Source organism: Callospermophilus lateralis, chromosome 5 (genome assembly GCF_048772815.1).
Source record: "Callospermophilus lateralis isolate mCalLat2 chromosome 5, mCalLat2.hap1, whole genome shotgun sequence".
Lineage (NCBI taxonomy): Eukaryota > Metazoa > Chordata > Mammalia > Rodentia > Sciuridae > Callospermophilus > Callospermophilus lateralis.
The window spans coordinates 15,228,543-15,245,111 of NC_135309.1; the positions used below are offsets into that span (position 1 = coordinate 15,228,543).

General features: G+C 41.0%; 1 protein-coding gene and 1 non-coding gene across 7 annotated transcripts in view; both read left to right on the forward strand.

Annotated features, from left to right (window-relative positions):
• Window positions 1–514: 514 nt before the first annotated feature.
• The window catches only part of Fbxw11 (F-box and WD repeat domain containing 11), a 122,937-nt gene continuing 106,882 nt past the window's right edge, over window positions 515–16,569 (forward strand). For 3 of the 6 annotated variants that reach the window (XM_076856342.1, XM_076856343.1, XM_076856345.1), the window contains exon 1: window positions 515–689. In XM_076856342.1, the coding sequence (XP_076712457.1) occupies window positions 645–689 (45 nt within the window). In that variant the 5' untranslated portion in view covers window positions 515–644. Of the gene's footprint in view, window positions 690–913; window positions 1,155–10,291; window positions 10,454–16,569 lie in introns of those variants that run through there. The other 3 variants (XM_076856346.1, XM_076856347.1, XM_076856344.2) reach the window with 3 other exon arrangements.
• Trnaa-ggc (transfer RNA alanine (anticodon GGC)) lies at window positions 4,155–4,222 on the forward strand. The gene has a single exon. It is a non-coding gene; the product is annotated as a tRNA-Ala (tRNA).

Here is a 16,569-nt window from a genome sequence, read left to right on the forward strand (position 1 = left end):
CACCTTTGCAGGCACCTAGCATCCACCGCTTCATCACCCACCCCTCCACCAGAAGAGCGCCCGCCGTGCGGCCACCGGACACAGAGAGACGCCGAGGGACGCCTAGGGACGCAGGGGGTCGCAGGCGACCAACGCGCATGTGCGGAAGCCGGGCGCACGCAGGGCCTCTGACGAGCGAGGAGCGGTCTCGGGGTTTCCGTCCCGGTGCAGGCAGCCCCAGCCGGCAGGAAGTCGGCAGAGCCCGGCCGGAAGCAGAGCCGCGCGCGACGCCTCCTGGGACATGTAGTCGCGGCGCGCCGCGGCCTGTCCCAAGCCGGCCCTCGGTACTCGAGGTGCGCCCGACACGCGCTCGCGGCTCGGCGCAGCTTTCGGACGAAGGCGGCCTCGGGCCGCGGGGAGAGGCCCGGGGCGGGCTACGCCCCCTCAGCGCCCCGCGCCCGCGCCCGCGCCCGTGCCCGCGGCGCCTGCTGGGATCCGTAGTCCTCGCTCTGCGTGCTGCGTCCGCCGAGGGGAGGGCGGAGCTGCCGGCGGCCCGGGCGGGCTGGCAGCTAGAGTGGGTGCGATCGCCGCCTCCGCCGCCGCCTCCTCCGCCCGGGCCGTTCGCTGCTGCGCGGGGAGAGCGAGGCGGGGCCGCCGGGGCCGCCATGGAGCCCGACTCGGTGATTGAGGACAAGACCATCGAGCTCATGGTGAGTGCGGCCCGAGGGACCGTCCGCTCTTCCGTCCGGCCCCGGGCGGGCCTGCCCACCCAACGTCCGGCGCGAGCCTGGCCCGGCCCCGCCGCCGCGGGCCCAGGCGGCGCCCCCGCCTCCCCGCGCCTGGGTTCGGCGCAGGCCTCCCGCGCTCCGGAGCTCGCGACCGGCCCGGCCCCCTCGGTGCCCGCGGCTCGCCCCCTCCCGGCCCAGCCCCGGCCCGGCCACGGCGGCCTTGCTCGCTCGCTGTGGCCGCGGTCGCACGCGCGCTGGCCTCGCCTTCTCCCTCTGCGGAGGGGATTTGCCGAGTGTCCCCGGCCCGGCCCGCACCACTCTCCGAGCCCCGCCAGGCCACGGGAGATGGTGGGAGGGGTGCGGAGGAGAGGTCCAGGCCCTCGGGCCCGCCGTCCTGGCGGGGCTCCTGGCACTACTGCCCTGGCCCGCGGCCGTGCGGATGCCGAGGTAGGCCCCGCGGGGCCGGGGGTGGGCGGCCGGGCCCCGGGCTCTGGCGGAGAGGGGCCTCCCTCCGGGCCCCTGCGGTGTCGGGCTGCTCGGACAAAGGGCTTCCCAGCGGCCGTGGGGTGTTCGCCTAGCGAGGCCCCAGGTGCTCCGAATTCCATCCCCCAGGAAAGGGAAACCGCAACTTTACGTTTTCCGAGCAGTTTAGGGAACCGGGGTGGGGGGCGTACTCAGCTGCCACCCGGGCTTTCTTCTTAAAAGGGGGGAGGGGAGTCCTTGGCCCCTGGGGAAGCGATCCCTTTTCTGTTAGAAATTGTTAGTAGCCATGCTAGTCTCCCTGGTCCAGTGACACCCCTAATTTTTTTTTTTTGCCTTAGGACTGACTTGGAGCCAGAAAGGGTTTTTAGAAACAGAACACACAGAGTGGCTAGTAAAAGTGAGGAATTTGCTAATTAGTAGGTGATATAGTGGAAGAAGGAAAATATGGCAGGTATTACCTGGCAATTTGAACATTAGGGAAATCAAACGGGCTCTGGAGAGTGGGGAGGAAGTCTTTCCCTCAGTAAGTGGACTTGCGCAGGGTTTCTTCCTGTGGAAACCTTGACAGTTTCTTTGTATCTCTGCTAACACAGTAACAATTTCTACCCCAGGGTTGAAAGGAAAGGTGAAAGAATCTACTTAACCTAGCAAAATGTTTTCCTAGCCAGTCTTCTGCGGGAAAATGTTTGAGTCAGTGATTCCACGGGTAGGGTTGGTGACATCAGAGGCACTTCCCCCATTTAATGCTATAAATAATAAATGGTGACACTGAAAGTCTGTTGGATAGTTGCATGGTTTTTGTGGATGATGGTATCTGGGGATTTGAGATGCATGTTTTAAAAATGGAAGTACAGTAGCATAAATACAGAGGGAGTTTAATATTTGCTATTATTTGCATAATTCACAGAACTAGACTAATCCAACATTCTTGAAAACTAGAGGGGAAAACCTTTGGTAGTATCTGATTTGTGCACGCCCACATGTAGATGTGACTGTTTTCAAAGGGATAATGTCACCTCTGGGTTTTTATTTGATCTTCATTAATTGAGTAACTTTTCCTTTTCAGCATAATTTATCAAACTGGTCAACAGTTTGATATTTGGCACCTTTTGCAGTGGATTATTTTGGCAAAATATTTTAATTGGAGTGACGAACACATTTTTAAGGATGTAGAATATATGTTCTTTAAACAGGAGAAGTTTTTCATATTGGAAAGCTGTAACAGTACCTCTGAGTGCTGTTCTGCACTCCTTCTGTTTCCATTCAATAAAAAAAATAACTAAAATGTCTTTATTTTCAAAAGAATTAGAATAAATACAATGTAACCCATGTCAGTGCCTTTGAGTATATGGTTGGGGGGGCGGGAGTCTTTACATTTTAAAACTGGTTTTTAAATTTGCTGACTTTCCGGGCTGGAGTTGTGGCTCAGTGGTAGAGCACTTGCCTAGCAAGTGCAAGGCCCTGAATTCGATCCTCAGCACTATATAAAAATAAAATAAAGATATTGTGTCCAACTACAACAACAACAATAAAAAATAAATTTGCTGACTTTCTATGCTTATAAACTTTAAAAAGTTTTGATTTCAGGATTGAGGGAGCAGCTCAGTAGTGGAGCATGTGCTTAGTATGCTTAGGCCCTGGGTTCAATCCCTAGCAACCCCCCCCCCCCAAAAAAAAAAAAAGTTGATTTTATATGATAGTAATTGTTTCTGGTCTGAAAAGAGATTTCAACCATCTAAGCATATTGTAAACTAGGATTTAAACTAAGATTCTTATAAAATTTAACAAAAGAGTTTCATAGTTACTATCAATTTAAAAATATCTTTTCATTTAAGTGTTTTGATATTTCCTGAAAGGGATATTAGATAAGAGACTTGGATGACCCTTCTCATAAACATGTATGTGTTTATGTTAGTGTAATAGATGACACAGGTGCTTAACCCACTGATTGAGTAAATCCAGGATCAAATGCAGAATGATAATGCCTTATAGTCCAATTGCATGTGGCTTTAGTATTCACTACATTTTTTTTCCTTTAATGGTTATCTTCTTTTTTTTATTGATTTTGTCGTGTATTTTTTTAAATACACGACAGCAATGGAATGCATTACAATTCTTATTACACATATAGAGTACAATTTTTCGTATGTCTATATAAAGTAAGTTCACATCAATTTATGCCTTTATACATTTGTACTTTGTTTTTTAGCATTACAATTCTTTTTTTTTTAATTTTTTTTTTTTTTTTTTTTGTAGTTGGACACAATACCTTTATTTTTATTTTTATGTGGTGCTGAGGATCGAACCCAGGGCCTTGCACATGGTAGGCGAGCACTCTACCGCTGAGCCATCACCTCAGCCCATATTACAATTCTTAATACACATATATACCACAATTTTTCACATCTCTGTATATAAAGTTCACTACATTTAAATTACAATTTTCAGAAGTAGATTAAAAAATTTTTTTTATATTGGTTTTAAAATAACATGATTGAAGAAGGGGAATGGTTAAACTGATGGTATTTTGGGAGCCCAGAGCATGAAATATTTTAGATTTTTATTAGATAGCTTCAGAATAATTTTATTAGCCAAAAATTTGTAATTATAGTATTCAATGGTTAACAAGATCATTTTCATGTGATGTTCTAGAACGTGCTATATTAAAAAGAGGAACACGTTTCTAGTTCTCCATTTCTTAATCTCATCCCTCTACTTTCTTTGTTGATTTTTCTTTTTTGCACTTTTGAGAAAATTTTACTTTTTTTTTTTTTTAAGTACTGAGGATGGAACCCAGGCCTGGTGATCCAACCCCAGGCCTCTCACATGCTAGGCAAGCACTCTACCACTGATCATTTATTACTGGATTAGTAGGAAATAAAGCTAGTTATGGTTATGGTTGAGGGTGGGGACATAGATTAGTGGTAGAATGCATTTAGGAGTCCATGAGTTCAGGGCTGGGGATATAGCTCAGTTGGTAGAGTGCTTGCCTGGCATGCACAAGGACCTGGGTTCAATCCCCAGCATCAAAAAAAAAGAGACCTTCAGTTCAATTCTAGCACTCCCCCTCCCCCCCCAAAATATATATATGTATGTACACACATATACATATATATAGTAGAATAATTAAATCTCCAGATTTCATCTACCCTCTTGTGATTGTTCCTTCTTGAGGCCTAGGTACAAGTAAAGATGCTTCTCCCCCTAACCTTTGGCATAGGAGTCAGTCTTTAGTTGTCTCAATCAAAAGCTTATAGCCTCTACTAAATTTTCAGTTGCTGATAGTGAATAATTTAACCACCACATGACTTTCATGACCTTATATTGGCCCAGTGCTTTACCTATTTTGTAGGCCTGTTTTTCAAACTTCCGACTTTGGTACTGTCAGCTGTATTGTGAGTGAAATAGAAGAGTGGTAATCCATTTTGGAAATATAGAAAGTTCCTGGTAGGCTTTGCTGGAAAGAATGCAGACTGTACATTATGTATCATGTATTTATTAACTCTTGAGTTAGGAATAGGATTTGATGTTCAGTCACTCATCAGTAGAAAGCACTCACAAGAACTGCTGATTGGGAGAGAAAAATGGTTAGTCTTTTACATCAAGAAAATTGATGTAAAAAGTTTAGAAACTAATCCTGCTTTTTTCTTTGTTTTCTTTTTTCCTGGGGTGCTGACGATTGAACCCAGGGCTTTGTGCATGGGAGGCAAGCACTCTTCCAACTGTGCCTTAAATCTGCTTTCTTTATGGGTGTGAGGGGATCTCTTTTCCCTTTGCACAAATAATGGATGAGCTATACTCCATTATTAGATGTTGAATGATTCCCCTGTGTTAAGTGACCTTATGTGAGTCATTTCCTTTCTGTGTTATCTCTTAAGTGGTTGAATTGTTGAATGAAGTAATATAGATTAAAATACATTAGTCCTTATTAAAGTGTGATATAAATGCTATTTTTAGAGTTGCTGAAGTACAGGCAGATCACAGGGCCAAGGAGATAAAAGAAACTGATAAGAAAAGTTATTGGGAATTTTCATCTCTCTCTTTTTGGATCCTTTTTTCCCCTTCCCTCTTGGTGACTTTCTAAGTGATGAAAGTGGATTGTCTAGTGACTCTTATCAAGAAATTGGATTTTTGTTACCGTAATTTGTCCTCATATACCTGCAGTGGTGTGCTAATTTCCCAAATGCAGATTAAATAGACACAGATTTCAGTGGGGGTTCAAATGAAATAAACCACATATATATTTATAGACCTCATTGACCTGCCTAAAGAAGCTATACCTAAAATACTGATGTATTTGTCTGTGATTTTGTAGTAGATTACATGTCCTTTCAGATTTGATGAGGATAAACATGTTCCTGAACTCAGGTCTTGGTCTACTGATACTCTATTTTACAGATCCCAGAGAAATTACCAGGCCATTGTACAGCACATACACTCCTCTGAGCATTGCCATTTGGGCCTCTGAATTCAAGAAACAAAGTGCTTTTCTTTGTGAGCTCTTGGGATCCTAGGTCTTCCTTGTGATATTTGCCCTTTATGGGAAAGAAAGCATTTCCGGTCCTAGTGATTCTACATCTGATCTCCCTTCAGATCTCAATCTCCCTTCTGGTTTTCCCCGCTGATTTTCTTCACTTAATTCTGTTTTCCAGTTGAAGATTGGAGGACTATGGTCCTCCAAATTCTGTTTGTGACATTTCCTGCGACAGCAGTGGTGTGAACTGATTTAAGAGGTGGCTCTCCGGCCAAATTGGCTTAGGTCACATCTCAGCAATCTTCTCTTATACTTATGCTGATAAAATCCTATCAACCCACAAAACACAACAGATGCCATCTCTTTTGATGTCAGTTGTATTACAGTAGCTGATACCATCTTGCTTTATATCTGTAGCACTATGTACCTAGTAATCATTCCCTTAAATTAAATGAAGGAATTCTGGCACTTTGTATTTGTCTTGTAGTACGGAACATACTCTGGACTAAGAGAATTGGGATCTTTATTCATCTTCCTGTGGCACATGACTCCTTCATACACACAGTGCATTCTTACAGGTGTTCAGTAAATGTTGAACTGAGTTTTCCCGGTGATTGTTTTCACATATTATGCTTTCTGCCTTTATCTTAGTCATCTTGTCTTTTGGAAATTTTCATCTATGTTACTAATTTCTCACAGTAATCTTAATTTTTATGGGATTCATCATATCTTACTGAATATTATAGAAATTTGTGATTGGGTTACATTACTTTCCTGAGGCTGTATCTGACAATCCTTTTACTCCTTCACAATGCTAAACACATATGTGGGTGCTCAGTAGTATTTATTGATTTAAATTAATGTTAGCCTTTTTTTTTCATGCTATGAAACCTTTTAAGATTTCCTTTTGATTTAAGATAAGGTAGAGATGAATAGAGGAGAAAGACTAGTGAGGGAAAGTGGCAGATGTTGGGCGGAGCACAGGATGTTCAGACACATTTCAAACATGATTTGCAGTGTTACACAATGCAGATTGATTTACATACATCCCATAGTGATTGCTAGCAAAGAATTGAGGAAACCAAGTTGCTTTTATGTCTTCATGAATTTGTTGAATAACCCTACGTGTTCTCTGACCCAGGGCATGGGCTGTAGAGTGACACCTGAGCTCCTATCCTCTGTCACTGTGAACTATGTGGCCTTCCAGGAAACCCTTCTGTGGTGCTTTTGACTGTCTGTATGTGTAAGGAGACTTGGGTAGTGCTCCAGGTTGTTGGAGAGCTGTCAGGGAAGGACCTTGCAGAGTTTGCTTTTCAGCAGTGCTGCCTTTCTAACTTGACTGCAAGTACAGGGACCATATTTTGTGAAGCAAAATCAAGACAGATGGTGTGAAAAGGTTTTAACTTTTTCACTTGAGTTGAGCATGTATTTATTTGTAAAGCTTTACAGAGGCCTAACATTTCCTTGCTTTTAGCCCATATATTTATAAGCCATCTTTGGGGGAAATGATGAAATCACATTGTATTGCTACTAGTTTGGAAAATCTGGGAGGTATTGTTACAGTTGGTTACTAAGACTCATCAATTTGGCCTGATTAGATCTCTGTCGTAACTACAGCAAGAACCCACTGAGCTGTTTTAGGTATCATGGTAGAAAAAAAGCTGTTGATTAGTTTATAAGAACATTAAACACCCTGCTTTAATATTTTGGGAAATTATAGATTTTCAATTTTTTTTAATTCAGTCCTTTTTATTTTTTATTTTAAGACAAGGTCTTAGGGCTGGGGGTGTGGTTCAGTGGTAGAGTGCTTGCCTTGCACATTTGAAGCATTGGGTTTGATCTGCTCAGCATCACATAATAAACAAACAAACAAATAAATAAATAAATGTATTGTGTCCATCTACAACTAGAAGAATATTAAGGAAAAGACAGGGTCTTGCTAAGTTGCTTAGGGCCTTGCTAAGTTGCTGAGGCTGAGTTCAAACATGCCATCCTTCTGTCTCAGCCTCCCAAGACTACAGGTGTAATTGTTATAGATGTTGTGCCTGGTTTGATTTTTGAATTCTGATTTTGAATTATGAAATTCTTATCTTAGCAAAGCTGGTGGTTTTGACCTTTAACAGAATAAGCAAGATTTCCTTATGAGTTATATTATTGTTCATTGAATTAGTTAACAGTGGGGGTGAAAAACCAGTTGGTCAAGAATGAGCTTGTTACACTCTTTTAAGTTTCTGCTTGATTGCAATTGCTTAATAGGAAGTTTGTCTTTGTAAGCAAATGAGACACAACCAGGGAGACCTGACAGTCCAGTAGGGTGTCTCTAACCCTGGTCTTACTGTTTAAGCAAAACCCAAAGATTGTAGATTTCTGTGATGTCAGCAGGAAGCATTTTTAGGAAATTCCCGGTCCTGGTTAGTCAACAGTGAAAACCTTCACAGTCTGGAGAGCTGTGAAGTAAGAACAGAGGCTGCCAGCATGGAATCTGGGGAAAAAGAGGAGTCTGCTCATGAGCAGAGAAGGTGCCCATGTGAGTATGAAGAACTAGGAGGCCTAGTGCAAAGCTTTGGACCCAGAGAAGGAAAAGAAAACATTTCAGGAGGGCACTACGGTTGAGGAAAAGGAACTTGAGTATTTTTAAAATTTATTTAATAATTTAGAACATTTAACTGGTTTTTAGAACTAGTAATGAAATATACTTAAGTTCTCCAAAATGCCTACTTGAGAGAGACAAAGAAAAAGAGGCTGGGACAGGAAGAACTCAGTCCTGGCACTGCTGTCTGGCATCTGTTGATCTTAGTGTCTCTAGTATGAGGCTTGCCATCAGTTAGGCATTGAAGAAGAAATGGATTTTTTTTTTTTTTTTTTGAAGGAAAGGAGGAAAGATTAACTTAGTACTGAAAAAGGGCCTGAGGAGTCAAGAGATTCAGAAATGAATCTGTCAAATTGTGGTTGTGCTTTGCTATCACTTGTTCTGCATTTTGAATATAACAGTAAGTAATACTCTGAGAAAGCATAATATATTGCTTTAATAATTAACTGTTAGCCATAGCTTATTAGCTACTTTTATCAAAATTTGGTTTCCAATTTATTCTTGACTTGAGTAATATCATGGGAGAAACTTATCACTCATTTTCTTTTTTTGGCCTGGGATTTTACTTACGTGAACTCATTTAAGTTGTATTAAGAGATTTCCATTTGATCGTTTTGGTGAGGTTAATATAGGCTGGGATTTCATAGACTTTATTTGCTTTGCACACAGTGTGAAAGATGAGATTGTCTTTAGTCATTGCCTATGGACTGTTAACAAATCTTAAAGTGTGAAAATTACTTGGGTTCAACTGAATTTGGGATTCTTTGTCACAGACAGACTTTACAGCTAAACACAAGGAATGCTTACACACCATCATAATGTGTTTTGTTTTAGCATTTATATTATAGGCCTTAGAACTCTGTGGCTCTTTGGTAATGAAATGCTTTTTTAAGTGGCAAGATCTGAGAGTTTGCCTCTCAGCATGGCTCAACCGGTTCAGCTAGGCTGGAGTTTTTACTCTTGGTGTGTTTCTGTAGTTCTCAGTTCCCATGTTCATTAACTTAGGACTTTCAAAAGTAAAGCTTAGGTCCCAGGAATCCCAGCCTTTCTGACCCTTGGACATGGGGGGGTAGTGGTGAAGAGAGGTGTTGGCTCTGCCACCTAGTAGATTGGAGTCTGGGCAAGTTGTTTCTTTCTGCTCTTCTTTGAGAATTAAATACGGGGTAATTAAAGTGAAGGGCCTGACCCATTAGCAATAAAGGCAGGTGTTGTTATAATTACTGCAAATGCATTTTGACAGTAGTGTGGCAGTCGAGGAAGGAGCAAATCTATGTGCAAGTAAATTCAACTTTTAAATTTTCTCTTTGTCATCTTATTGGATGCTTTTTTCTCTTTCATGTAGTTTGTTTATAGTTCAGTCTAAGGGAAGAGTTGGTATGGTAGAAAAAAAATTCATGTAATATGGAATGGACTTAATATTTAAGGGTGTGCCCTAGTTATTTATTTCTTATTGTCCTTCATGATTTTCCCTTGTTTACTTGCTGACTGGCCATTGTTGGGTATTGGCCTTTATTGAATAGAAGTTTACTCTTAAATCCTTCTAAAATGTTTTGTATGGCAGCTGAGGGTTGAGGATTTGGGTGATATGTGAAGATTTGATGTCTTTTGTGTAGCAAACCAAAAGATTGCTTTGAGAGGTGCTTAAGTAAGTATCTTTATTGGGGTATTTGAACCCTTCCATCTCATTCATTTTGATTGACAGGCGTTTTGTAATGGTGAAGGAGCTGTCTTAGGAAACAGATAAAGGACACTTTATGTGGATGGTTGGGTCAGTTTTTATTTGCTTTCATTTGGAAATTGCATGCTATTTATTGCAAGTACATACTACCATTAGAATCACTACATTATTTGCCATGGAGTTTCTTGCTGAGGAGGAATACTGCCGAAGGCCTTTGATGCCAGTAGCTGACTTGGGCTGCGCCTTCTTTCTGTACCTCAGATCCACCATTCCATTGACCCTTCCTTCCATTCCTTGGTGGCTGTCCTTTGCCGCTGGTGCCATGGTGGGTGTATGGATTGCTTTCTGTCTTTCAACAGTTACCGAAGTGCATGTTTGGGATTTTGTTGAAGAAAGCTGGATACAGTAAACGGAAAGAATCTTGGAAGATGCTTGACTGCTGTCTTTTCTCAGACTAGTCTGAAAGGGAGTACCCCCATTCATTCTGGATTGGTGGATCTGAAGTACAAAATATTTTCCAGGTAAGCGATTACCCTGTATTGTTTTGTTTTGTGAAACTCACATCACTGAAAGAAACTTAAAAAAAAAATCTTTTTCTTTCTGTTTTTCATTACTAGGGGAAGAAAGAAATACTAGATATTTGTGCTTAGTGTGTGTTTGAGTGGGGATCAGGGATGGAACTGCTAGTAAAAAAACTTTGTTTCAGTGTAAGAAATGCAATTATAGGCCTAAGTAGTTTTTAGTTATAGTCTAGACAGTACTGTAAACGGAATTTTTTTGGATGGGGGGATAGCTCATTAAATATGGAACACATGGTCGTTTTGAGGCATCACACAAAATTTATAGGCAATATCTGGTAAAACTACTTTCTGTAGTTGCCATGTAATAGTGGTCTTTTGTCCTTAGGACTCTTGGGAGTCTTCAAAGGAAGTTTTAGCAACTGTAGCAATTGTTATTGAGAGATGTGCTAAATGCCAGGCCAGTTACAGGCTTTTGTATGTATTTCTTAATTGGCCTAGTGCTTCACCTGTGTTTTAGAGAATTCAAAATGAGGCTGGTGAGCATTAGATAAGGGCAAGTTGCTCAGGGTCATACAGCTAGCGAGTAGCACATCCAGGCTTTAGGATTGCATTTTGTATTCCCAACACTTTGGGTCTTACCATCTTACTCCATTTGCTGAGATTTGTACTTCAACTTCTGGATTTCCAGTTTGATTTTCTGCAGTGACTTTTCACTTCAAGTAGTGTAGGGACATTGTGTGGCATGTGTGGCATGTGGCATTGTGTGGCATGTGGCATTTTTAATCATGCCTGATGCTCTGCTTGCCTACTGAAAAATCAGAAGTTCTCCAATCCGTTCATCCAGTGAACATAGATGTAATTTAGGGAGTGTAAGGCAGTGTGTTTAAATGTCAAAAAGTGCTTTATAAAATAGTATCATTTGGTCTAGTGAACTCAAACCTGTGTCTTCTCAGTTCATTTTTAGTATTTATTGGTTATTTAAATAGCTCATCCGCTCAATTTTGCCATGTGATTTGTCAGGCAGCTATTTTGACAAAATAACTTTGGTATTTAATATTCTCTCTAGATTACTTCATACCCTATAATCTTATACAGTTTTCTTTTTGACCCACATTCTGACTTTGTGATCCTTGTTTTAGTTTAATTTCTTTGCATTTGCTAATATTTCTGCTTGGTGACACTTTTCATACTTGTCACCTGAGGGCTGTTGGAGGGGTGGTGTCGGCGGCAATAGTACTGGTAGAAATAATGGTAGATAAGGACAACTGGGTGCTTCCTATCTATGGAGCATGGTTTATTCCTTCTTTAAAAAAAGAATTTTTTTTTAGTTGTAGATGGACACAATACCTTTATTTTATTTATTTTTATGTGGTACTGAGGATCAAACCTAGTGCTTCATACACACATTCGAGGCAAGTGCTCTGCCACTGAGCCACAGCCCAGCCCTGATTTATTCCCCTTTAAACTCATTTTGTCTTTATGGTTGCCTGATAAGGTAGGTTCTACTTAACTGATGAGGAAACTGAAGAATAGAATAGTTAAACAACATGTTCAGGGCCCCACGTCTTAGAGAAGCAAAGTGAGGTTTGGATCCGGGCATCTGGCACAGAGAACGGACTTCCAGCCTCTCTGCTGTTCTGCCTCCAAGTTAGAGGATTTTTCAGAGCAGATAGAGGAACTGAGATCCTGAAGACTGAAACTCTGCGGTGTTCTGACTCAGCAGTCATTGCCAAGGCAAAGGAAGCAGTTGAATGTGTATTTCTTACCTGCTTAGAAGGGCGCAGTTTCTTTATCAGCATTTAGGCTATTAGGCTGTTTCCCAAGAGAACGCATAGGAAGTTAGTTGAGGTTCTGTTTCAAAATCGTGCTCTGCAACAAAACCTTCTGTTGGGATTGTGCCTCGATAGTAGAGCGCTCGCCTAGCATGTGTGAGGCCCTGGGTTTGATCCCCCACACCCCAACCAAAAAAAAAAAAAAAAAGAAAGAAAATAAAGAAAGAGAAAGAAATATTAAGTATCTGTGCTCTTCAGTGTGGCAGTGACTAGTCACGTGTGGTAATTTTTGAAATGGGCTCTGCAACTCAGTACCTGAATCCTACATTTTACTTAATTAAATTTTAGAATTTATTATCATCCTAGATTTGGTCCTTGGTTAGCATCCTCAGAAAATCTGATCTGATTAGCATGCTCAGAGCAGCTTCTTATTCCAGAGTTGTACTAATATAGTAACCATCCTTACAAGACTGATGGGGAAAGCCAGAATTATGAATTGACAATGATGTACGTGTGTTGGCATGATGAGAATGTTCTTTTACTGGTGGATAGATTTGCTTACTAGATAGATTGGCAGCTTAATTGAGAGAAACCTTCAGACTTAAGCCAAATGACTGCAGCCCTGGCCTTCTATAGGTAAACTTTACCTAGTAGGTCATCTTATGAACTCAGCTGAGGAGGTGAGATATCTGTTGGTGGGATTGAGACAACCCCATTCAGTGTACTCTAGGTATGGATGTTTTTTCTTACTGGCAAAACCTCTTTTTCTTCTCAGCTTGCTTTTGCTTCCCAGATCTTTCTCCGATTAAGGCCATTCATTTTTAGATAAGTCAGTATATTCAGCTTGAATGCACTCTTTTTTTTAAAAATTTTTTAATATCTATTTTTTAGTTTTCGGCGGACACAACATCTTTGTTTGTATGTGGTGCTGAGGATCGAACCTGGACCGTACACATGCCAGGCTAGCGCGCTACCGCTTGAGCCACGTCCCCAGCCCTTGAATGCATTCTTAACTTACAAGTCTGAGAGCCCTTTTGTTTTCCTTAAGGTTTCTTCATCATTGTGTGACTCATTTTGTATTGCTTTCAACTCTAAGAAAACAGTTGAAATTTCTTTGCTTTCCTGTGGCCTCTTTATACTAGCTTATTTAATGTGGTCATACAGTACCTTGTAGAATAGGGACATGTTCAGAAGGCTATATGCCTGGTGTAGATTCTGTTTGCATTGCATCATGTTATTAAATATTGCTTGTTTTTATAATTACTTTGGGACTTGTTATTCTCTTTCTGTTTTTGAAGTAGAAAGAGTAACATAACCAACTTTGTATTTTAGGAAGTTAATTTTAGCAGGTATATGCCAAAGATGGATTGGGGAGACTTGAAGGCAGGAAGACCTCTGGTCTACTGAGCAGTGATGAAGGTGAACCAAAGCATTGTCAGTGAGGATGATGAGGATGGGCTAGGTTTGGAAAGGATGGAGTAGAAGGAGAGATTAGGAACAATAGGGTGACTCTTTAATTTTTGGTTTGGGCAGCTGAATGAATTTTTTTTTTTTTTTCCCCTCCAGGGTAGGAAATACTAGTGGAAGAAATTTGGGGAGGAGAAGGAATGAGTTCACTTTGGGTTGCAGTGAACCTGAGTTCCTTGTGGGTAAATAGCCTCAAGCAGAGTATCTAATAGGAATATTGGTTTGGAGCTCACCAAAGAGGGCAGGGTGAGAAATATTTGAGAGTTTCTACCTCATTGTAGCTACTTTTTACCTTAGTTCAGGTAACATGATTGTTCAAATGCAGATTGGAGAATATGTTTATTGGTTATGGGCATGTCAACATAAAAAGGTGGGCTACCAGAGCTACGGGTCTAGAACCTGAGAGTGTACAGATATTGACTGAGAGGTCTTCTTACCGATCTCTCCTTTTAATTCTGACCTGGGAATTCTGTTACAACCAACTACTGCCCATTCCTAGTGAGCAAATTAAACCTTTTGTACTTGGGTTGTGATTTTTTTCTTCCATTTAATTACTAGAAGCACAGTTTTTGAAATGTATTTTTATTTTATTTATTTTTAATATTTATTTTTTAGTTGTAGTTGGACACAATACCTTCATTTTATTTATTTATTTTTATGTGGTCTAAGGATTGAACCCAGGGCCTTGCACGTGCTAGGCGAGTGCTCTACTGCTTAGCTACAAGCCCAGCCCCTGAAATGTGTTTTTAAAAACTCAGAGTTGTCTTTATACAACTTTGTACATTTACAGAAATTCAATTTTATGCATGTGATTACAAAAACAAGAGAAAAAGAATCTAAACAGTTAAAAGAATCTAAATAGAAACTTGCCCTTCTCTCAACCTGTCTAAATTCTCGATTCCTTTTTATTTAGCTGTGATTATGGTATTTTGTCCCCGCCTTCCCACCATGGTTGACCTGTGGCCTCATACATGCTAGGCAAGTGCTTTCCTCTCCAGCCCTTTATTTTTAATTTTTTGAGACAGGGTATTTCTAAGTTGCCCAGACTGGGCTCAAACTTGGAATCCTCTTGGCTCACCTTCCAGAGTAGCTAGGATTATATATAGCATGCATCAATGCACCTGTTAAGAAACACTTTTTTTATACCATAGTCTGAGGCCCAAATACAAGCAATTTTACCTATTGTCAGTTGAAGAAACAGTGAACTGTTCCAGAATTAGGGTGAAAATTAGCTGCATTGGAATTATTGAGATGCTGTGCTGGTCTCCAATGTGGCAGGGATTTTTAAGCAGATCTTTACTATATTCTGCTTTCACTATATATACTTACTTCAGACTCCAATGGAGACAGGAGTTCATTACAGCTAATGAACTCATCAATCAATACTTGAAAATTTTTTTGAATGAAATATATCTGTGACACAAAATTTAATACAAATAGGAAGTACTTAGCAAATGAAAAAAGTCTTCTACATTTCTGTGTAACCTTCCCCTATATGTCTCTATACACTGATCTGCACCTTGATTTTTATTTATTACTTCTAGTTGTAGATGGACATAATAACCCCACCTATTTATTTATTTTTGTGGTGCTGGGGATTGAACCCAGGGCCTGTGCATGCAAGGCAACCACTCTACCAACTGAGATATATCCCCAGCCCTATGACTCTATTTATTTATTTATTTAAAAAATATTTTTCTTTTTAGTTGTAGTGGACACAATATATTTATTTTTATGTGGTGCTGAGGATTGAACCCAATGCCTCACACATGTGAGGCAGGTGCTCTACCACTGAGCTACAGCCCCAGTCCTATTTTATTTATTATGTGGTGCTGAGGGTCAAACCCCATCACTTTACACATGCTAGGCAAGTGCACTACCACTGCCACTACCCCAGCACTCTCCCCGCCTTTTTAATGTAAAACATGATTAATCATCTTCCATATCCATTCCCAAAGAGCTTTCATGTTTTGTTGAGGTGATCATTTAAAAGGTATGTGTTGATTTATTATACACATATACCATGTTTTGTGTAACTAGTCTGTACTGATGCATATGTGGGTTATTTCCTGTCTTTTGCTATTAAATGTGATGTTATAAAGAATAACTTTATGTCATTTCACACATGAAGGAGACAGTACAGATATGTTCAGGTCAGAATCTTGGAGGAGGCATTCTGAATAGACTCTTTGAGATATTGGCATAGCTCAGAGGTAGAGCACTATCCCAGCATGTGTAAAGCCCTGGGCTCAATCAACATGGTGAAAGAAATTTAGTCAAGTTTAAATTTTCCCAGCTGTCCCATGAATGTCTTCTGTAGCACCTCCTTCCTCTCAAAAAGCCCCAAACCATACAGAGTGCGGGATCCATGCAGAGTGAATTTAATTGTGGATTTTTACTGTCTTTTAATTCAGAACAGTTTCTTACCTTTTTCCTCTTTTCCTGGTATTAATTTCTTTGAAGAGCCCAGTTCAGTTAGTTCTCATACAGGACGTGAAGTCTTCTGTATTCATTTGAGTATTTCTTCATAGTATCATTTAACTTGTATCTGTTGCTCCCATACCTCCTGTAAGCTGGACTTTTGGTAAGATGTATCCATGCGACACATTTTGGCAGGAGTGCTTCCTCATAGGTGAAGGCCTCTGATGTTGAGTCACACCAGGCGGCACTTACTGTCAGGCTGTCTCTTTAGGGGCTGTGCTAAACTCAATCCCACTGCTACGGTGACAGTAGCCACATCTCTTCATATTGAATGTACAGATTAGAGTTAGAGAGGAATCTATGGGACACTATTTTGACACCTCATAAATACCCTTTTCATTTACAACTTTTTACCCAGTTGGTGTCAGCATCCTAATCCTGAAGTCCGTTAATACA